This window comes from Ruditapes philippinarum, unplaced genomic scaffold (genome assembly GCF_026571515.1).
Source record: "Ruditapes philippinarum isolate M1 unplaced genomic scaffold, ASM2657151v2 ctg3574_1_1_1_1, whole genome shotgun sequence".
NCBI classification, from domain to species: Eukaryota; Metazoa; Mollusca; class Bivalvia; order Venerida; family Veneridae; genus Ruditapes; species Ruditapes philippinarum.
Genome location: NW_026857614.1, coordinates 171,370 through 195,780, shown reverse-complemented (window position 1 = coordinate 195,780; position 24,411 = coordinate 171,370). Strand labels below are relative to the sequence as shown.

The 24,411-nt window shown below is 31.6% G+C and overlaps 2 protein-coding genes across 2 annotated transcripts; both read right to left on the bottom strand.

Annotated features, from left to right (window-relative positions):
- Positions 1–3: 3 nt before the first annotated feature.
- LOC132750326 (GRAM domain-containing protein 4-like) lies at positions 4–19,485 on the bottom strand. Its single transcript, XM_060740284.1, has 16 exons — positions 19,319–19,485; positions 18,189–18,244; positions 17,480–17,660; positions 15,863–15,888; positions 15,351–15,442; positions 15,004–15,095; positions 14,254–14,302; positions 13,823–13,891; positions 11,893–11,936; positions 11,022–11,131; positions 9,266–9,420; positions 8,637–8,775; positions 6,653–6,749; positions 6,047–6,128; positions 5,101–5,175; positions 4–928 (listed from the first exon to the last, which is right to left on the bottom strand). The coding sequence occupies exons 1-16, from the start codon at positions 19,483–19,485 to the stop codon at positions 731–733; spliced, it is 1,632 nt and encodes a 543-aa protein (XP_060596267.1). The 3' UTR covers positions 4–730.
- Positions 19,486–19,583: 98 nt separating this feature from the next.
- LOC132750337 (uncharacterized) lies at positions 19,584–23,318 on the bottom strand. Its single transcript, XM_060740298.1, has 3 exons — positions 23,177–23,318; positions 21,967–22,117; positions 19,584–19,707 (listed from the first exon to the last, which is right to left on the bottom strand). The coding sequence occupies exons 1-3, from the start codon at positions 23,285–23,287 to the stop codon at positions 19,595–19,597; spliced, it is 375 nt and encodes a 124-aa protein (XP_060596281.1). The 5' UTR covers positions 23,288–23,318; the 3' UTR covers positions 19,584–19,594.
- Between the last annotated feature and the right edge of the window lie 1,093 nt (positions 23,319–24,411).

The following is a 24,411-nucleotide window of genomic DNA, read 5'->3' as shown; positions in this document are numbered from 1 at the left end:
AAAAGCCATGTTTCATAAAGTGATGTTTCATGGAGCCATGTTTCATAAAGCAATGTTTTATGAAGCAGTTTCATTGGGCAATGTTTCATTATGCACTATTTTGTTATGTTTCATAAAGCAATGTAAGTGAGCAATCTCTTATGGCCTTTTAAACTGATAAACAATTACATACAGTGGTCCAATGTTTTCATTGTATGACTACAAAACAAGAGGTTGCAGGTTCATCCCTCCTTCTACCCGTTCTAAAATTACTACATATATCAGTTTCTTTCAAATTTGACTTTAAACCAGGTGCTGTGTATTTATTCATTTACCCTTTAAGCTTACATCAACAAATGGCTTCACCTTTACAGAGCCTTCTGTTACTTCTTAAATGGAATAACTCTGTAGTCTTTAAAATAATCTCTAATAACTTTATTTCACTACTTGCCCTGCTTTAAATTTGGAAATGTCCATTGAAATTTATTCCCAAACACACCCCCACCCACTCCTAACTAAATTGTGTAAAAAAATAGTTCTTGTTTTTACACTGTTCCTTGGTTTTGATAGAAATTTTAATCACACACCAATTACACAGCTAGAAGTACCTGAGTTTGATTAGACTGTACCATGGTGTATGTGTAACAGGGTCTTACTTTATTTTATGCTGTTGGCATAATAAAAGTTAAAATGGCCGAGTATTAGATTTCAGAAATATAAAAAATATTTCAAGATATAAAATAGATTGATTTTAATCGGAATCAGAATCAACATAATATGCTCCGAATGTAAAATTCTGTATCCTTGACGACACACTGTCTAATGACCGTCTGCTGATGTTATCACTGGAACGTCTGGGTGACTGTCTCTCTTGCTTTACATTTCTTATAGACTGGTTTATACTTTTGACAACTTCATCTCGACCAATAACACCCCCAAATGTAAGAACCTGAAAAATTAAATCTTGCTGTAATAATAAAAGCAACTGTACATGTGTTGGTGAAACACAATTTCGTTATAAAAAGGGAAGAAAAAAACAGAGAGAAAAGTCATAAATTTTCACAAGCAAATGTTATATATTTGCTGCTTGTGGGTTTTAAATGTGATTAAAATGATTACAGAATATTTAAAATAAGAAACTTGTCAGTATATTTTATTGGAATCAAGTTGGGCACATATGGAATCAGCGTAAAACTTACTGAATATTTTGTTCCAGAACATTTTTCTTTTTACGTACAATATCATGTATATTAACTTATTCTTTGTTACAAATCATTCAAGACAAAACCACAAGATTATGAAAACATTTTTTTCACTGTTCTTATTTTCTTTTATAATATTTCATCAGAAACAGCTTTATAGACTTTAAGCAGAAGTTTGATATCAAAATATAACTCATAATTATCAATGGGAAAAATTTTCCTGAACGTACATGTTTAAAACAAATTAAAGAATGAAAATTTTTCGCCCCATACCTTATAACAAACCTTACCCAACTTTCTCTTTTTCATAGAAAAAACCCTTCTATACATAAATATATTCATTAAACAACCTAAAAACTTCAATTTGATTTAAACATTTAACATATTTTCATGCCTGGATTCAAATTTGATAACAACATAAATCAAATTATCAAATAATCTAGCAGCCACTTTAAATTCACACACGAGCGATTTAATGTACAATTTATCCACGTATCATTCAGACATCCAACACTCTCGTGAAATCAATTAGTCAAAGTTCAAATTCAACCATGCATGTAATTATGAAAGAGGATCTGTGCGTTTAATTCTCTACATTAGATCAAAGGCCACGTTTAATGCTGTGCAATTTGATGGTATATAATTATCACTGTAAATGATGTCTATATTTCAGATGTTTCTATTTCATATGTTTCTATTTCAGATGTTTCTATTTCATATGTTTCTATTTCAGATGTTTCTATTTCATATGTTTCTATTTCAGATGTTTCTATTTCATATGTTTCTATTTCAGATGTTTCTATTTCATATGTTTCTATTTCAGATGTTTCTATTTCAGATGTCTATATTTCAGATGTCTGTATTTCAGATGTCTCGATTTCAGATGTCTGTATTTCAAAAACATGTCTCTATAATAAGACTATTTCAAATGTCTCTTTTTTCAGATGACTACATTTCAGATGACTCTATTTTAGAAGTCTCTATTTTTAAATGTCTGTATTCAGATGTATATATTTCAATCATCATTATTTCAGATGTCTCTTTTTCAGATGTCTATTTCACTATTTAAAATGTCTATATTTGAGATGTATCTATTTCACTACTATTACAGATGTCTCTATTTCACTACTATTACAGATGTATCTATTTCACTACTATTACAGATGTATCTATTTCACTACTATTACAGATGTCTCTATTTCACTACTATTACAGATGTCTCTATTTCACTACTATTACAGATGTCTCTATTTCACTACTATTACAGATGTCTCTATTTCACTACTATTACAGATGTCTCTATTTCACTACTATTAAAGATGTCTCTATTTCACTACTATTACAGATGTCTCTATTTCACTACTATTACAGATGTATCTATTTCACTACTATTACAGATGTATCTATTTCACTACTATAACAGATGTCTCTATTTCACTACTATTACAGATGTCTCTATTTCACTACTATTACAGATGTATCTATTTCACTACTATTACAGATGTATCTATTTCACTACTATAACAGATGTCTCTATTTCACTACTATTAAAGATGTCTCTATTTCACTACTATAACAGATGTCTCTATTTCACTACTATTACAGATGTCTCTATTTCACTACTATTACAGATGTATCTATTTCACTACTATTAAAGATGTCTCTATTTCACTACTATAACATATGTCTCTATTTCACTACTATTAAAGATGTCTCTATTTCACTACTATAACAGATGTCTCTATTTCACTACTATAACAGATGTCTCTATTTCACTACTATAACAGATGTCTCTATTTCACTACTATTAAAGATGTCTCTATTTCACTACTATAACATATGTCTCTATTTCACTACTATTAAAGATGTCTCTATTTCACTACTATAACAGATGTCTCTATTTCACTACTATAACAGATGTCTCTATTTCACTACTATAACAGATGTCTCTATTTCACTACTATTACAGATGTCTCTATTTCACTACTATAACAGATGTCTCTATTTCACTACTATTACAGATGTCTCTATTTCACTACTATAACAGATGTCTCTATTTCACTACTATTACAGATGTCTCTATTTCACTACTATTACAGATGTCTCTATTTCACTTCTATAACAGATGTCTCTATTTCACTACTATTACAGATGTCTCTATTTCACTACTATTACAGATGTCTCTATTACAGATAATACAACATCTCAACCATAACAGAAACCTACAAAAACCTACTCTTTTTCACCCTTCAATTTGACATTAAAAAAAATCTAAACATATTAAATCAGAATACATAATTCATTTAGTATTTTAGATGTTATCTACCAGTTTTTATTTGATGTAATATATTACACAAAACATCAGAGAAATAGAAACCAATCAAAGTTTGACTATCTGCCAACTTTCTTTCATAAAAAAAATTGTACCATGTACATTATGAAGGATGATATATATCCATAATAAAGAAATTTATAGTAAACCCCATTAACCTGTTACCTGCTGGAACCTAAAGTGATTAACCTTTGCTACCCCTATATAGAGCCAGGCCACCTGCACATCCATGCAGTCTGACCAGGATCTATACTGTTAATTGACCAATTAAAGTTTTCATTTTGGTATCTTCAAAATTGATAATGGACTGTCCCAAAAATGGAAGCTGGACAAGTCCAGTTAAGAAATTCAGCAGGTTAAGGGTTAAAAAGGCATCATAAACATAGACTTTTATACTCTGAGAATATACACTAATAGACGTTCCACAATGTGACTTTAACACAACAAATTTTATGGCTGAACTACATGTACGAAGAAAAGTAAGAAAATCTGTTTGACCCCTCAGTGACCTTAACTGTGGTCTAATCAGCCTGAAATTCTAACAAATGTTAGAAGCTTATTATCTTTTTACTTTTATTTTATTTGTTTTAGTTGGGTCTCAAGTCACATCAAATGACCCTACATGCATGATTTCAGGCAAGAAACAAATTATGAGTAGAACAGCATACCTACCAAAAGCTACCTGGATAGTGTCTCAGCTTGAAATAATCAAAGGTTTCCATCAGAAATGATTTAAAGTCAACAATGAAATATATAAGATATCAGTACAATAAAAGGTTGGTTTTATGAGAAACAGTAAATCTGAAGGAAGAATGGAAGGTCAATACCAAGACTTCATGTATATGGAAGTGCAACCAGTTTATCCATTTTTTCATTCTCTTTTGAAACTATTTCACAAGAAATCTTGGCTATATCAAAAAGTTTTTGTGGATGTTTGAACACAAGCAAAAATGTCATTGTTGAGGTTTTTTATGTTTCACAGATCTAAATTAACACCACTGTCAACGATTGATTTACTTGTATATACACAAACATACCACATTTTAATATTTTACTTTAGAAAATAGTCTTGTACTTTAATGTTCCTTTAAAAAAATATATACTTATATAGCTACATGTATTTTGATGTTATAGATAATAAGATTATCAGAGTGAGTTAAAAATCATCAATACAGGGTAAAAATATGTTTGCCAGAGCTGTAAAAAAAATAACAAAAGCTTTCAGTATTACAGCGTGCTTGATTGTTCTCAGTGTTTGATAGTAAAACAAGAGCCTCTGATAATGAAGAAATTTCTTAGCTCAAAAATGGTCATAATTCTGTCAAAAATCAAGTTAAGAGTTATGGGCCTTGGATAACGACCCCCTGGTGTACTCTCAAGTAAGTGTGTGAAGTTTAGACAAATTCCCTTCAACAGTTTTTGGAGATACCAACTTGCATGCAACAAACTTAACAAAAATGTGATGCCAACACCAGGGCAAGTACAATAGCTCTCCCTATTCTTTGAATAGTCAAGCTAAAAAACTGTTTGAGAAAAAGATCTTCACAGGCCCTGAATACAATAATACTTTCAATAAATTTAACATACGTTTTCTTTTCCTTCACTATTTATGAGTATTTGAATGGCCATTCCTTTACCTGGCATCCTTTGATTTATTTTCACCTGAAATAGAATATATAAATTAGAATAAACACTATTTAATCTGCCATTGAGTGCAAAAGATTAAATTTTACTTATTCTAACCCATATCCTAATGATACTGTGTAATAAACTTTCCTGCCTTTGAGTTTGGGATAGTCCTTTAATAGTTTAGGGGATTTAAGATTCAAACTACTATAATATAGGTTAGAATGCACTGATGAGCAAGCTGGTCTGGTTCACGACTAATGGTATAAGTCTGTTAAAAATTATGTCTTATTAAAATATGTAAAATCTTAGCTGCAAATAAGATATGTCAAATGCATAGATAGAAAAGATAACATGATCAACAAATTAATGTTGAATGATTTCAATAAAATAAAACATTGGATGGAAATATCACATAGTGGCACCTAGCATAACAATAAACTATGTGACTCAATTATAACAAGTCTAATGCTAGCAGTTGGTTTTCACCACTTATCAATTTAGAACTGTACTTCACATAGATTTCTTGGTTAATCAAATTAAAACTTTGTAAACAATCAACAAATTTGAGTGAATTCATTTTCTAATTATTTACTGTCATACTTTAGATGCCTCCAAGCAAGGGCATAGATACGTCACTTGCCCTATTTCAGAGGCAACCTTGATTAATTTACATGTCCTGCATAGAGCAGTGATACATAGCCTGATAGGAACTTAGGTTTTTATGTTTTATCTAAAATAAGTATTTTCTGTGGTCAAGCAGAAGTCAAACCTGCAGCCCCACAATAACTAGAACAGCGTGTTACCACTGGGCCATGTATCTGCTGCTTAGAGCGAATATCAATCTGATTTCTGTGTTATAGTTGTCAACAAGCGACCATAATCTAATACAAAAGTTACAACTAACCTTGTCAACTCTGACTATATCTTGAAGAGGTATAACAATATTCCTGGCAGATGGAGTTTTCTCCCTTTCAAAACACAGGAAACTGTAACAAGAAAGATCATATATAAAAATATCCACATGATTATTTTTCTTGGGTTCTGCATCACCTCAACACAGAATACATGTGGGACAAATAGTGACTTTTTGGTTTTACTGGTGCAGGAAGACCTCAGATGCCTCTCCATTTCTTATTTCAGGCACAAACAGGCACCTGGAAGAACCACTGACATTCGGTAAGCTAGTTGTATAGCTACTTTACATGAAAGATTCCAAAGTCCCTGTCAGGATATCCATATTAAACGCCACCAATGATAATAAAAAAACTTGTTTGTTATAAAGTTTAAATGTTGATTTAATTACTTGCACTTCAATGCAGTCATTTTAATCATGCTAGGGAAAACAATAATTGCTTCCAAAATATTAATCTTCCAAAGTATGACACTAAAATAAGATTGACAATTTTACATGCAGGATGTGAGGCTGTGGTCTATACTTATCCAAGGGAGACTACCCATTTCTAAATGTTGTTTAAAGCTAAGAAATGTTATCTGTTGTTTTTTTCTTTACCTATTAGTAAGGAAAAGTTTTCCCCTTTTCTTGGACAGTAAGGTAATTACTGATCTGTCTTTTCCTATCAGCACAGTTCTCTTTCCACTTAACCATCCTGAAAAGTCAATTTAAAAGAGTTCAATTTAGAATTAATGCTGATACCATTTTTTTTTTAAAGAAAAATTAATTCCCTATTTATTTATTTTTAAATCAGAACTACACAAACAATGACATATACCTGAAATGGGGAGAAACAAACAATAATGTCCAAAGATAATTTATGTCATGCCCTTTTCATAGCTTCAACATTAGCATAAACATGCCCCAGTCCAAAATGTTTTCATAAACTAAACAGTTATGTTGCAAATTCCTGAATTTCTAAAATGTGATCAACTTTGACCTTGAAGGTCAAGGTTATCTAGGGAGTAGAAATCATATTTCAAGATGTGGAAATAAAGCTGTAAAGGATATAGTATCAGGTTGTGTCCTAATATGAAGCTCTAGCGTTAATAATAAAGATGTGGCCAGGAACAGAAATCTGCAAACAGACATAGCTAAAGCAGTATTCCTCCCTACCCTCACATTGTCAATACATAATATCAGAATGTCAATTCTCTGAGTAATTTGATTACTGGTCAGGCAACATCAACCGGACACTTTTTGGACATTTTTCCATACAGATTTCATATTTTCAAAGCTACAGATCTGAAAATTTAACACAGTATAGCTAGGTTCTTCTCCTTATAAATAAACTAGTTTGTTAAATTCTGATTATATTGACACTTATGTCTAAGGCCTGTCAAGGAGGGTATCTAAATTACCTAAATTGTACATGGTTCAGTACCATGTGTCTGGACAGATATGTAATGACATTGATTTAATAAAGATAAAAGCTTGGGTGTTTTTATTTTAAATTAACATGACATACAATATATCCGCAGCAAATGCTGAAGTTTTGGATATTCTATTCTTGCATATCAGACTGGTGTTTCCGTTAGTTTTACCCATGCCGGAAATTTCATCTGGCATGGGGGGTTCCAGATGAGTCGCGTGCTGTACAATGGCACGATAAAGACGTCATTTTACCGTTATGAATGATTTTGTATTTCATACGCTGTTGAAAAAAAGTAGTTACGGTTGTAATGATATAAATTTTCATTGAAAATAAAGATAAAGAATTTAAAATATAATGGAATATGGTAGAATATGCAAGAAAAAATATCTGACATATGTTTGCGGTTCGGATCGGAATATCCGTCCCTCGGTCACCCGCCCATGGGCGGTAACTCGGCAAGCCTCGTTACCGCCCAATGGGCGGGTCACCTCGGGACGGATATTCCGATCCGAACCGCAAAATATGACAGATATTATTATTCTTTATTCTGCAAATGATTATAGCTAGTATAGGAGGTCAGGCATTGCACTCTTGACGTCTAAATTTCCAACGTCAACATTTTTGAAATAGACATTAAAATATTACAGTTTATTGAAAGTTGAAATAAATTTAATTACTTAATAATAGAAGAAACATGCATTTATTGTTGATAAAAAGTGACTGATACTAGTAGATCAAAGAAAACAACTAAATCAGACATTTTTGGGGCCGTCTGGGTTTGGTGGTTGTCCAGTTTTGGTGGTCCCCAACCAGTAGATGACAAACATATTTGAATTCTTTTTCGAAAAATGTCATATCTATACAACTTTCTATATGGGCCATGTTTTTACATTACAATTGTCTATCACTGCCATTGACATTAGCACCAAATGCAGCAAGGGACAGAGCATAGAGGTGATCATCTGTTTATCTCTGAAATACTGTCTTGTACTGATCAGGTGGGTGCTAGAGGGCGTGAAGGATGTTGCACTTTTTCATTATCCCTCTGCAAATTTCATGTAATTTTGTTGTGATTAGTGCCTCATGGATCACCCTTTTCCCTGATTTTTAAATGAAGACTTCAACTGTCATTTCAAACTAACAATATCCCAGAATAAAAGTATTTACCTCGCTGTGGACATTCTGTAATTGGCAAGGAAAACACCTGTCTGAACTCAGCACTGTCCTCATCTTCACTAGAATCTAAATCAGATAAGTGTTCCATAGATCTCTCTAACTCACTGTCCGATCTCGGGATTACTATATACTGTAAATGAAGTAGATGAGTTTGCTTTAAACATATATATTCCTGTATTGGAATGTATAATTAAACTTTTTTAATCATCATGATTCAGCTAAAACATACATTATTCATTAAACTTGCATGTAGTAAAACATACAGAAACAGTTTGGTAGTTAAAATGACTTGACTTTGGAATATGTGAAGTTTCTAGAACTAAAATTATAATATAAACCAATATTATTAAAAGGAAACCTCACTATCACATTTATCTTTATAAGCAAATACACACTCACAAAATTCTTCTATTTTTACTGTTGCGTGCAAAACTTTTAGCAAGTGTCAGGCCAACACTAACATCAGGGTAAGATAGCTCCAATTTAATGGGTTTTTTAATGGTCAGCAAACAAGGCAATGGTTTATCAAGATATAATTGCTGTTTAAAACATTTGTATGTTTCATTAATTTTGAATAACATATGAACCAGTTAAACAAGAAAAAAACTTTATATTAATACCTTATCCATCTCAGCTTTAACAAAGTTTTTCTCATATTGAGCATCAGTGGGCACTGTAATCCAGAGTTTATAGTTTGAATCATATCTTTTCTTGATCCTCGGGTAACGATTGTAGATGTAGTTCACTATAAATATCTTCACACCAAATCCTAGACCTGGAATTTATATATATTGTTATGATTTAGACTAGTGTATTATACACTATCTTAATTGATGAATCATTTCCTGCTTTTGTTTTGTATGATGAGAGATTGGTTGCTGCTTTGAATTTAGACATATTCACTGGAATGTTCAAGAACATAAAATATTGTCCACTGCCTATACTGATTAATCATTATTTCATGTTGTATGATGAGGATTGGTTCTGACTTTGAAGTTTTGAACTTGTGACTCTCAAAATACTAAAATTTAGCTGCCAACAGTGTTGTAAAGTATGTATGCATTGACTGCTGATGACTTGGACCGGATTTATTTCAAAAGTATATGTTTTACTAATAGAAATGTTGATTTTAAACATTATTCAAAGGTTATAGCATGGTACTATAGCAACTTCTTATCCTAATTTTGGTAAATTCAACTTTAAATACAATCTACACTAGTCAATAATGACCACAATCATATAACATGCCTGATATTTTCAATAATAATGTTTGAAAATGGGATGGTGGGCTCTACATCCATGTAATCTGTACAATAATGTATGGTCATTATTTTAAGCAAGACTGTGGTTATTAGTGACAAGAGTTCAATTAGGCAACTTATTTATTTGGTTAACTGATTAAAACATAAAAAATTAAACATAAAACTTAATTTGCAATTTTTCCCAAAGAGTTATTTTTTTAGTGTTAACAAATCAACCTAGTGATATATGTTTTACATTGATATATATGAGCATTGTTAGGTTTAATCTTAAGGAGTTCACTGTAATCAAGACCGCTTAATTTCTGCAAACGAGCTGATTTCCGAGCATTAACCTTTTCCCTCATAAAAGCGTGTTTCGACGGCTTTTTGCCCCCCCCCCCCTTCTTGAGGCCTCAAACAGTGAAAAAATGCCATATTTAGGCCTCAAACACTGGTTTTCGTTTGAGAAATGTTGTTAAAAAAAGTGACCACTTTTTCGGCTTGACCACTTTTTCGGCGCCGTCCCCAATCCAAATGTTACATCAGGGGGTTGCCACATCCCCCTTCTGTTTGGGGGTTTTGAAGGGGGGCAGAGTCCCCCTCATCGCCAAGAAAATTTTGGATATGTGACAGGCTGAAAGTGGCCTCAGGTCGATCTTAGGGTAACTTGTAGCCTTCTACTCTATCTCAATTCATTGAGAAGTTGCGGCACTTTGAAATCAGTTTTGATGGAAAATAAAAACAATGCAAAATAGTGATTTTTCGCAATTTTGAGACGTTCCCCCGTTGCCATGGTAACAGGAATTGTACGATTGAGCATGCTGTTACAGAGCTTATGGTCCAGTTAACATTTGTGACAAGTTTCATCAGTATTGAAGCATGATTCATAGTTCATAGCAGTTTGAACTTGTTACAGGAGGCTTTTCAATGAAAACGGCCATTTTTCGCAATATGCTCATGGGGTAAAAGGTTAACAGAGCTGTTTACATATCCATAATAATCATATGGCTCTTACATTGATTCTATTTAAGACTTCTTAGTTATTTAAAATTTTCTATTCAACAGTCTTGAGAAATTTAAATGAAGTGTGAACTAGTGAAGTTTGTTCCTAAATCAAACAAGAAGATGGTATTACCTATAAATTTCCAGAATATTGAGGTAGGCATTATAGCTGTCATCACAAAACCCATACATAAAACTAGGAGGACTCGCTTTGATCCTTCCCTATGTCTCCATGTTAACATACTATATAAATATAGTAAATAAACAATAAACAAAGTAAATAAAAAATATATAAAGTAAATAAACAATAAATAAAGTAAATAAACAATATACATGTATATTATATCTTATCTTTAAGTCATGAATTTCTGTGAAATCTGTGGATATACCATATTATTTTAGCCTCCAGGTTGTTGTTTGGGTTTTTTGTTTTGTTTTTTTATTACGTTTTATGTCAAACCAACAAAGTAATGGTCATATGGCGACTTTACAGCTTTACTGGTGGTGACAGACCTAAGGTGCCCCTCTTTTTTCTTGGGGGGGGGGGGGGGGGGGGGGTTCCAGGCACAAAGGGGCACCCAAGTTGAAACATCAACATTCTGCAGGCTAAATAAGACCTGACAATTTTGTATGCGTAACCCAATTCCATAGAGATTCAAACTTACAACCACTAACTCACAATAAATATAAACATAAGACCACTGAGCCAAAGAACCAGTTGTGAAGAGGCTTTATGGCATTCAAGGTAGGTGTGCACTCATTTTTAACATTAGTTTAATCAGTAACAGGCATAAGTTTTCATTATGCTACAGGAATAAGATAAATCATTCATTTAAACTAAAAAAAATATATTCATTTTACGATCTAACACACTTGAAAATCCACACAAAAAGTGACTTTCAAATTAAATGACAGTAAACATATAAATAATACTGTGTGACAACTGGAGCTAATAAAACCTTGGTTAAATGGTAAATAAACACTGGCAGAAATGTAAAACTTACTTCTTCACTTTCTCAAGATTGTCAGCCACAGAACCTAAACCATTCTGTAGATATAAAAACATACAAATGTTAGTTGTTTCATAGCACAGTTCTCTCATACCTGAGTCTAAATCCAAATACATCTCATCCAGATAAATAATGGTATCAAATCATAATTTCTTAAAGGTTCAAAATAAAAACATTTTAACTCATAATTTGAAATGCCTTAAATATATTTCAGGCAAATCATTACTAGGAAACAACTAGTTAAACTTGACATAACAACTTTATGGCCAGTATGGAAGAATTTCAGGTGTAATATTTTATCTATTTTTTTTGAAATTGTATAAAAGGCTGAAAACAAGTTTTTATTTTGTTTTCCCATCTTGACCTTTTGCCTTTTTGCTGAGACATAGGAAATATCCTAAATGGCAAAAATTATCCGGCACAGTTTTATTTTCAAGCTGTACTAATACTTCTATGAGATTAAAAACAAGAGGGCCATGATGGCCCTGAGGTCGCTCACCTGTATATAGCCCCCCCCCCCCCCCCCCCCGGGCCAATTTTTACCCAAGGGCTTTTATTTGTTTATTTGAACAGACTTGGTAAACACCCATAAGAAGATGTTTCATGCTAAACATCTAAGTTCTAGCTCATTGGGTTTTTTAAAAGAAGATTTTTTAGTTTTTACTATACACATATAGTTAAAAACAATGACACCCCTGGGGCAGGGCCAGTTTTGACCCCCGGGCCTTTATTTGAACAAACTTTGTAGATATTTACTTAAAGATGTTTCATGCTTAATATCTAAACTCTAGCTATTTGGGTTTTTTCAAAGAAGATTTTTAAGTTTTTGCTATACACATATAAGGAAAATCAATGACCCCCGGGGTTGGGGCCAGTTTTGACCCCAGGGCTTTTATTTGAACATACTTGGTAGACACCCATTAGAACATGTTTCATGCTAAATATCCTAACTCTAGCTCTTTGGGTTCTTTAAAAGAAGAATTTTTAAGTTTTTACTATATGCATATAGGGAAAATCAATGACCCCCTGGGGCGGGGCCAATTTTGACCCCAGGGCTTTTATTTGAACAAACTTGGTAGACATTCACTAGAAGATGTTTCATGCCAAATATCTAAGCTCTAGCTCTTACAGTTCTTTAAAAGAAGAATTTTTAAGTTTTTACTATATGCATATAGGGAAAATCAATGAGCCCCCGGGGCGGGGCCAATTTTGACCCCAAGGCTTTTATTTGAACAAACTTGGTAGACACTCACTAGAAGATGTTTCATGCCAAATATCTTAGCTCTAGCTCTTTGGGTTCTTTAAAAGAAGATTTTTTAAGTTTTTACTATATGCATATAGGGAAAATCTATGACCCCCTGGGGCAGGGCCAATTTTGACCCCAGGGCTTTTATTTGAACAAACTTGGTAGACACTCACTAGAAGATGTTTCATGCCAAAAATCTAAGCTCTAGCTCTTAGGGTTGTTTAAAAGAAGATATTTAAAGATTTTTCTTTCGGTTGCCATGGCAACCAGAGTTCTGCATGGAATCAAATTCTTTGAACAATTTTTAAAGGTGACCACCAAAGGAACATTCCTGTGAAGTTTGGATGAAATTGGCTCAGTGGTTTATGAGGAGATGTCATTTAAAGCAAAAGTTTACGGACGGACGACGGACGGACGGACGACGGACGGTCGCCGGACGAAAAGCGATCACAAAAGCTCACCCTGTCACTTTGTGACAGGTGAGCTAAAAATAGACATAATTATGGTCACCTTAGCACAGTAACAGTAACTCCTTATTTAATTCAATTGGAGTCAACCCATTACTGCTTGAGGGTGACAATATATACATGTTATTTTTAAAGCATAAAAAAATACATTTTGACCAAACTTAGAATTTTATGTTCAGCTCCTATATTTTTTTTTCACAAAAATATTTACCTGAACTTTGGTAGCTACTAACAACACAAGATTAAATTTATCTGACAGACCCAAAGAATCATCTGTTTCCTGAAAATTAACAAAAAAAAATGTTTATTTTTACTAAAATTCAATTATTCTATCAACCTTCGCAATTCAAGTTTGTGCTGTAAACTACCCACATATGGCCATTACACATTACTCTAAGCACTTTTACACTGAAAGTTTGTTCAAATAATTCAAACATCAATGTTTACATTTTTTGCAGATATTTATAATTAACTTCGATGTAAATGACATACAAAAATATTTCAAAAGTTGTTTTTATATTTATATAAACTTAACCTGAAGTCTAATCCAATTTAACTTTTAGAAATTCAGATAAATTATATTTTGGTAAAATGTTAATCAAATTTTTCTCTTGTTTGTAAAAGCTAAAAAGTTTGATTTACCTTCTCAAGTTCACCTGAATCCAAGTATGCAAAATGGAATGTGTATCCTCTAAAAATATAGATCACAAAATTTTCTAAAAATAATTACACATATAAACAGAATGACACAACATTAATGTAGAATGTTTCACATACGGCCTTTGTATTATCATATATGATAATACAAAGGCCATTATGAATGATTCTTTAAAAGTGTTATCAGCAATATTTCTAATCCATGTATCTAGTTAGCACATTTCTTTTAAACAAATAACTTTCAAGAGAGTTTTCAAATAAATCTGTAGAGAATTTTACTTCTGTATGTCAACATAACAAGTTAATTAATATGTTAAACTATACAGTTCACACTAAATATACCTCAACTTTATGATGATGGAAATCAGTGTTAACTTACAAAAATGTTAATAATCTTAAGATACTTTTTAAAAAAATTTATCCAAATATGGTTGCCCTATATGCTGATTGTACTCCATCACTGTTCAACCTTGACCTTTGACAAACAAACACTTGTAAATGAAACAGTGTCTCCGGTTAAGCCATGCATTTTTGTACACTATGTAAAAATACCCCATCAGGTGGTAAATCAATGGTTTGAAACAAATAATTGTCAAAAAAACTGCTAGGTAACATGTCATCTATTTTACCATTAGTGTGGCACTGAATTTCTGAGTGGAACCTGGCAGGAATTCTTAGCAATATTATTACCATTGTGACTGAAATGTTAATGTTAAGATTTTTAAGATAACTTACTTAAAATGTAGAAAATTAACAACCATTCTAACTGCACCAAGAAAGAAAAGAAGTGGCAAAAACCACCCTCTCCAAACACAATACATATGTATCTGAAATAAAAAATGAGAATTTCACAAATTCAAATCAAATGTCAATTTTCAGATGAAGATGAATCCTTGAAGGTTAATGATCTGGATTCAGATGAATGCACTAAATTTCCTAATTCATTGAGCTTTAAGAGCAAACTAGCGCAGTATTTTTGTGAGATGTTTTTGCTACAATGTTTTATTGTTACAGGAGATTTTTCCCCAAGTAGACTAAGATAGGTGCTAAGCTGATAAATGTTAATATGAAACATGACTTACAAGGAAGACAAATAAAGTATAAGACCGGTTTCTCCAGTTGAAAAGATTGAATAAACCTTTCCAGGTGTCTGTTATAGGTTTCACAGCAGTCTCTGAAATACAAAACAAGTTTACACTGGTTTACCACAAACTATTGGTATATGGAAACAAATTCTGAAATATCTGCATTGCTCTACATGGGGCCATAACTCTGACCAAATTTCATTATGTACATGTATTAACATTTCTGATCTGAATATTCCATCAATGGTAGGCCTCATAATCAAACATATAAAAATTCGAATAAATTTTAATAATTCATTTATTTATACAGTCTTGAATAATTGTACATGACTTAGTTCTAGGTGGACATATTTATAAGATATGAGATGCAGTTGTGTTTTTGGGGGTTTATTTTCTCAATATAAATGAATATTTACATATAGTAAACACATTATTTTGCTTTTATCATTCTTCCAAAAATACAAGTATCCTTATAAAAAAAATAAGTCCAAAAAGAAATCATTACTTACTGAACCTTCTGATATTTTCCTTTAACCTGAAAAATATACAGAACAAGAAATAGAACTAATGAATAAAATTCGGTAGGACAGCACGCTCGACTATTCTAAGTGCTTGATAGTTAAAGAGCCTTGATAATGTTAAATTTTCTAAGTTCACAAAAGGGCTAAATTTTTTTATAAATTCATGTTATAGGCCTTAGAGAGAGTCTAATTATACAGTATTGGCTTGACTATTTGGAAGGTAATGTCACAAGGGTGTTTTATTGAGTATAATAATACTAATTACCTATGAATACATAAAATTGACAGAAAAGGTATTAAGATGTTTTATCAAGTAAATCACTGCTTTAATTATTAATGAATGCATAAAATTGTCCCAAAAAGGCACAAACCCTTCAGTAGTTATTGGAGATAACAGCTTACAAGCAAAAACTTTACCATGAATTTCTAATGTTGAAAAAGGGAAGAAAAATCAGCCTAAATGCAAGATAGAATTAATGGATCTTTGTCAGTGACCTACAATTCTGACATTAATTGCATATGTGAAGTTTTAAATAAATATCTTTAATAGTTATTGAGATATGTAAAACTTGCATATAAACATTAACCAAGAGACTAAGTAGAAAAGGGATATGAATCAGCCTTAATGCAAGATAGAGTTATGGAACTTGCTCAGTGACATACAATTATGACCCTCAAATTATGACCCTAAGTACATGTGTAAAGTATCAAGTAAATATCTTTTGAAGACCTTTAACCTTTAACCAAAATTTCTAAGTTTCAAAGGGGCAAATAATTCTGAAAATATTGCAGACAGTGTTATGCAATTTTGCAAAATGATGAACATTGTTACTATAAAAAAGTATTGTAAATTTCAATTGAATATCTCAAGCAATAATTGAGATATTTGACTTTACAAAAAAACTTTAAACCAAAATTTCTAAGTTTCAAAGGGGCATAATTCTGTCAATATTGTAGGCAGTGTTATCCAACTTGTCAATCTGATGAACCTTGTTACTATAAATAAGTATTGTAAGTTTCTATTGAATATCTCAAGCAATAATTGAGATATTTGACTTTACAAAAAAACTTTAACCAAAATTTCTAAGTTAAAAAGGGGCATAATTCTGTCAATATTGTAGGCAGAGTTATCCAACTTGTCAATCTGATGAACATTGTTACTATAAAAAAAGTATTGTAAGTTTCAATTGAATATCTCAAACAATAATTGAGATATTTGACTTTACAAAAAACTTTAACCAAAATTTCTAAGTTAAAAAGAGGCATAATTCTGTCAATATTGTAGGTAGAGTTATCCAACTTGTCAATCTGATGTACTTTGTTACTATAAATAAGTATTGTAAGTTTCAATTGAATATCTCAAGCAATAATTGAGATATTTGACTTTACAAAAAACTTTAACCAACGCAGACGCGGACGCCGACGCCGGGGCGACTACAATAGCTCTCATATTCTTCGAATAGTCGAGCTAATAAGTGACTGAGAAATGAACAAGTTATAAATGATTCAAAATAAATGAAGCTTAAAACTTTTCAACCATGTTTAAAACATCAGTAATTGTATAAAAATCATAACACAGTAACTATAGAAACAGTAAGAACTTACGTTTTCACACTGAGTGGTTCATCTGGTTGTCCTTTATTGTCATCTGGACGGGTCATGTCATTAAAATCTTCAAGGACATCATAAACAACCTCGCATGTACGTTCAAACAGTTTATCAAACCTGGAACGTGGCTGGGAAACTTGATTCTCTAAAACAGGCTGTACAACCCGACTTCCTTCACCTAGATACCAAACAATTGTTGCTTTAGTTCAATTTACAAGATTAAAGAAAGTTTTTTTACCTTGTTTAGAAGAAATCAGTATAGAGCAGGAATGAAAAGGATCACAAAATGAATAGGAAATGCATACTACAAGCAAGCCCTTTTTTCTTTCTTTTTTTTTAGATTTTTCAAATTAGAATTTTGATAACAAAAAATTTGTTATAATAAGAAATATGCAAAAAGGAAAATCAACCACTTTTGATTCTGCGTCTTGGAACTCACCAGTAATGATGTCACATGAAAAACATGGCCGTAACCCAAGTATGGCATAAAACCTAGATTCCTGAGTTGGAGTTAAATACCTTAATCACTAGGCCAACACTCCCATAATAATATATGTTCTAGTTCCTTCACTTGCTAGGCTCAAAGAAGCTACTTTAATTAAAAAGTTAAGTAATTGTCTGTGGGAATTTAATTAACACACGCAATTTATATCCACAATGAAATACTCCAATTTTTTTAATAGAAAAAAGAAAAAATCATCATTACCAGACTCTCCTACTGATGAAGCATTCGGTTTTGTCACTCTTGTCCCTGCTGGAGATCTAAAATAGAAAATTTACAAATAAAAATCCTTTGTATGTTGATCTCTCTCTGTAACATTTTATTTTAACAAAACAAGTAAAAAATCTCTCAACAAATTTGGGACTTTGGAGAAATATTATGCCATGACAAAATAGATATTGGAACAATTTATGTTTTGTTGTTGTTTTTTTTGCATACCAATTAATCTTGCTTATTTTCAAGAAAATTTTGAAATTGTATTTAAAAGAAAACAACTGAAAAGTGAACAAAGAATGTATAAATACTGTGCTCCTCTTAGTTCACGGTACTTAATGCTTTGAAACCAGAAAATTAACAACAAATGAAACTTATGGTACAAAAATTGTCATAACGTATAACATAAAGGTATTTTCTGCTGTATGGCACAAGGAAACAACAATATATTCAGTCAAAGTCAATTTTAATGGACCAAACGTAGACCATATGTCGGCCATTTTGAAAACAGTATGTCATCATTTAAATTGCGGTAATCATGTTACATTTTAGTTTTTTCATGTTTCAGATAAAATTTCTACATGTTATATTGCTTGATTTTAAATATTAGAATTATCCTTACTTTGTAACTCAAAATTTATTTTTTCAACAAACAAGAACATTTGGAAAATGATGATTGAATCAGACATACGCACAAATTTAATGGACTATTATTGTTTTTAGCAGAAATTTGTAAAATGTAAAAATCTAGAGATTTAAAATATTTTGCACAAAAACTCTGTTTATACATGTATGAATAAAATATGTCAATTCTGACCAATTTTAACACTGGTCACATAAAAATATGCCATTACCGTGAAATAAGTGATGACGCAGAATTAGTGAAGTTGAGTATAATTCACACATTGCAAATGGCACTTACAGTCCATATTAATTTCCCAAAAGAGGTCAGATGAAAAAATTGCCCTTATTGCATTAGTCACACAGAAGAAATATGATACTCAATATTGCATAATCAGTCATTAATCGTATACAGCATGTAAACTATTACTTGAATCTATTATTCTTTTTTTCTTTAATTCTTAATACTCTTGCTACAGTTACTCTTATTACTAACACACTTGCTGCTAATGAACTTGCTACTAACAAGTTTACTGCTAACACTCTTGATTATAATGCTGTTAATTCTAACACTATTCCTGCTAACACGTTTACAACTTACACTCTCAATGTTTACAATCTGTAAGTGTTGGGAACTAGTACAGAACAAAGAGTCAAAGATATGCATACTTTGAACATTTCTTCAAACTATGAATTGTAAATAAATTAATTGTGAAGTTATGTTCTAGCTAAAAACAACTAACAAAGTAAGATACAAAACAGCTTAAAAAGGAAGCTCACATTCTCTTGAGTTTATCTTGAAGTGTTTTATTTCTCTTCTTTTCTACCTCTAATTCTGCCTTCAACTTTTCATTAGCTACATTTTCTTTATACTGTTTCAGTTCCTGTTCTGTGGGGGAAAATTAAAAAAAATGTAAAAATAAAGATAAGTATAGCAATGGAATAAAATTTATATAAAGATTTGTGATAGCAATGAACAGTGATAGCATAAATACAATCATTTAAGGAGAAGACAGAGAAGAAAAGAAGAAGGAGAAAAAGAAGATTAGAAGAAGAGAAAGAAGAAGAAAATTACAATAATAATGGCATTATAATAAGAATGACAGTAATGTCCATTTAGAGCTGCACAGGAGTTTAAATACCCCCTCTGATCGATCTCTATGACATAAGACATAATGTATTACAATTACAAACATTACATAGTGCAATTTATAGAACAGACACAAAACATCTAAATTTTAACCTTACATGTTGACCTGTTTGTTTTGTTTGTTTGTTTGTTTCATTTTACGCTTTTTCCCAACAGTATTTCAGTCATATAGGCGGGTAGTTTCCTAACCATCGTTCCTGGAGAGTTACACCAGTACTAGACTAACATGTTGACCTGATCTCGGTTCCACACACTGCCTTATTGAATTGGACATTCAGATAGTGCTTCAAAAGTACAGGATTTAAAATTCGGGCACTAAAATAATCAGATATTTGACCCTTCAGGATGACCTTGAGCCAGCACAGCTGGAACATGGATTCCACTCATTACGTGAACATTTGAGCCAAACTCAAAAAAAATCCTTCAGAGGTATAGTATTGATAGTGCAAACTCAATGGAGACAGACGGACAGATGGACTGACCGACTGTTATATAACAAAGTCTTTCCAGTATAGCCCTCTCCACATTTTGTGGGAAGAGTATAATTCAATTTTAAGGCTTGATATTATAATTATCATTTCTATTAATAAAATTTTTATTTTAATTATTATCATTGTTAAACATGACTTTATTAAAAGTTGCTAAACTAGAAAATTATATATTATAATTTATTTACTTTCAGACATTTATTATATTATATTACTGCTCATTGCAATGTAATTATTTAAATCTATTTAAAACACCTTGTCTGGTATTAATAGAGGAAGATCAAATTACCAAGGGAAAAAGTCAATAATCAGTACAAATGATTAACTTATTGAACATTGATTTCAGATAAATGCTACACCCTGCACAAAAACAATGCATACTCATTTTCTAAATATATATTTTCACCAATTTTTCTTTCTGACATTTATGACAATATCTTAACTGTTTTAAAATGCTTACTAATCAAATCCTATTGTAGAGTAATAATTGACATGTATACAATACTGATATACAATACTACATGCAGTAAATGGTGCTTATAGATTTTACACACCTTTAAGCCATTCATGTATAGAATGAACTTTGAACTCCATAATGACTTGTATATCAGATTTATACACTTTAAAATTTATCTTACTTTCAGAACAGAATTTAGTTAACAGAAGATATATATGGTTAGAGGATTAAACGCAGGTATGCATTAATATTCTATTATTTCAAGGTCATGTATGATTGTTTTTTTTTAAGTTGTTTTTTTTTGTATGAATTATATTTAATAATTTAATTATTTACGGTCTATTTTCTCATTTATATGGGGATTTTTTATAAAAAAATATTTTTAAGAGCTCTTTCTTTGCCACAGTAAATAAAACTGTCCACAAACTGGAGAGAAAATGTGTAAGTTGCCGGGTGGCTCAGCTGATACGTTATTGTGAGGGTCCCGGGTTAGAGTCTCAGTCACACTGCACATTTTACCTCATTCTGTGACATCTTTTTATAACATTTACTAATGACATTGTCAGTGTCAAGAACTTAAAAACTGTTCTGGTTAGTTTGAAAGATATAAATAGAAGTAAATATCAAAAAAGCATGTCTGTGAAGCCACAAAAATTTAAGGTCCTGACAAAATGGTAGAGCATGCCCCTTAATGGACTTAAATATAAAACAGCACTTATCTCCATTTGCTTGACCCATTTTATTATATCCAAGATTATAATTGAGCCATGTCATGACAAAACCAACATAATGGGTTTGCGACCAGCATGGATCCAGACCAGCCTGCACATCCGCGCAGTCTGATCAGGATCCATGCCGTTCGCTATCAGTTTCTCCACTTGTAATAGAGTTGGTAAGCGAACAGCATGGATCCTGATCAGACTGTGCGGATGCGCAGGCTGGTCTGGATCCATGCTGGTCGCAAACCCATTATGTTGGTTTTGTCATGATACGGCTCAATTATACACATGTGAATTTATAACACCACAGTAAAATTATACTACAGGTACTGACCTAAGTTTTGTTTCTCTATCATCACTGACACAAGTTGCTCCTGTATCTTGGCTAACTGTTCCTCAAATACCTCTCTCTCACCATTGTTGACAAACTGGGAAGGAGACGTACTTTCTGACACACCTGCTGTGTCATTTGGTATGTCGTAAAACTGAAATAGAAATTTCTGGCTCATCATTTTTTAACCTAAAATAGAGATTTTAAAGCCCAACTATTATGTCACTTAAATTGTGAAATAGAAATTTCTGGCTCATCATTTTTAACCTAAATTAGAGATTTTAAAGCCCAACTATTATGTCACTTAAATTGTGAAATAGAAATTTCTGGCTCATCATTTTTAACCTAAAATAGAGATTTTAAAGCCCAACTAATATGTCACTTAAATTTCAAATTGTTTATATTGAATGTTTACAGCTTATCAAGCTTATCATTTCTGGGGTTTAAGCATAATAATAATCATCCCTTAGAATTTGCAGTTTTAACAAGGTTTTGAACTCACAAACCAAGTTTGGAAGTATAAACACTAACGTGACAAAAAAGTTTGAGGTCTATGAAATCACATACATGTATATGTGCACTCATGGTATAGCTATTATATATTCAATTCTATTAGGGAACCAAACAAAGTGTTTTACACACCTTCTATTATCTTGGAGCTAATGTATGTTACATATTCTATTACCAGGGAACTATGTGGGTCATCATGACTTATATTTACGGGCACCATGATGTACATGTATGTACAGATTCATTTAACTGGTGGATGTAACAATACATATTTATTAACTGGAAAATGTGCTATATTTAACATAAACTATTAACTGGAAAACAATATTGAGTGGTCATTATGACTGGTATTTATGACCAATTAACTTACAATCACTCAAATTATTCACAGAAACTAGGAAAGAAAAGTCACAAATATTTCAAACAAAAGGTTGTCACAACAAAGCCGAGTGGTTAATGCATCAGACTGGTAATGTAAGGATCTTTGTGTGGGTTTAAACCCTGTCAGGGCAAAGTATTGTTTCCTTTAGCAAGAAACTTTATACTCATAGCTCTGTACTGTTTTGTTCCGGAAACAGATTAGAGAGTGTGCCTATAAGCTTATAACTGCCTAAACAATCAACTAAAATAAATTCATCAATAAATAAATCAACTAAAGGTTAATGAACACAATTGTAAAGAACAGCCATTCTATAATCATTACCTGGTCATCATACATTGGTGCATATTTGGCCTCCGAGTTTTTTCCCTTCCTCCTGTGGATTTTTGATCGCAGATGGGATAAACTTATTGCTGAGCTACAAATATATAACATAAATGAATTAAACTTATTGCTTAGCTAAATACATGTATACATAACCCACAATGAGATGAGATCAAGTTATTGCCTATCTACAAAATATTCATAACTACAAATATATGACTGCAATATATAACATAATTCCCAGCTTGAAATATATAATACAATTCTTAGCTACAAATATATCACAAAATTCCTAGCTACAAAAATAAAACAATTATCAGCTATAATACAGCATCAGATGAGATAACTTATTGTCTAACAAACAATATATTCTAAGCTACAAATATACATTCAACACAATTCTTAGAAAATATGATAGTATTTAGACACAATTCCTAGTTTTAATCAAATATTTTACACAATTCTTAGCTACAAATATAACATGCAATTCTTAGCTACAAATATTTCACACATTTCTTAGCTACAAATATATAATGTAGACTAGAGTTGGTAGAATAGATAACAATGCTATATCCTGGCTTTACAATTGTAATCACAAATAATAAAAGCCCATTATATAAATAACACATTTATAAATACATAGAACATAGGTTAAAATATCACTTCAATATTTCATTCCAAATAATTGAAAGCAAATCAATTCAAAGTATAAAATTATTTCTTTTTAAGTTAATATGAAACAAAAAACCTTACCCGGTACAATGTGCTTACCTTCTATTTTAAATCAATGTATAAAATCAAATTATGTTCTGTACAGAAGTAACTTAAATTACATTCAGCATAGAATTTGATCAGTAGACCATTCTGTGAAGGTCATGAATTTCAACTGAAGCTAAGTTCTTAATTCTCGCACCTCTTGATAAGGAAATTAATATTCAATGTAAAAAAATAGTATCTCATTCAATTATATGCACTCTTACCAAATATAAAAAAAATAAATAAAAGACTTACTCTGGAAATTGAAACTTTTTTGGTTTTTACAAGCAAATCCAGGGGTTACAAACTTTCACGGTTAAAACTTTGAAGAATACATGAATAAGTGCAACAGGTTTACTAATCTATTGTGACTGATAGTGCACTGTGTAGCATTTTCATTATGAGTTTGTTTGTACCACGGTTTTAGCTTGGAAAAACCTACATGGTTGACTTTTTAAGTTTTATATAAGTTTATTGGA

Bases quoted from the DNA above. Each gene is read 5' to 3' on its own strand.
- LOC132750326 (XM_060740284.1), bottom strand. From the start codon at position 19,485: ATGCATATCTTTGACTCTTTGTTCTGTACTAGTTCCCAACACTTACAG. The intron at 15,096-15,350 runs GTAAGTCATGTT...TTTTTATTTCAG, and splicing joins ATACTTTATTTGTCTTCCTT to ATACATATGTATTGTGTTTG. The intron at 14,303-15,003 runs GTAAGTTATCTT...CTATATTTTTAG, and splicing joins GTTAATTTTCTACATTTTAA to AGGATACACATTCCATTTTG.
- LOC132750337 (XM_060740298.1), bottom strand. From the start codon at position 23,287: ATGTTATATATTTGTAGCTCAGCAATAAGTTTATCCCATCTGCGATCA. The intron at 22,118-23,176 runs GTAATGATTATA...TTTCTATTTCAG, and splicing joins CACCAATGTATGATGACCAG to TTTTACGACATACCAAATGA. The intron at 19,708-21,966 runs GTCAGTACCTGT...TTTCCCCCACAG, and splicing joins GATAGAGAAACAAAACTTAG to AACAGGAACTGAAACAGTAT.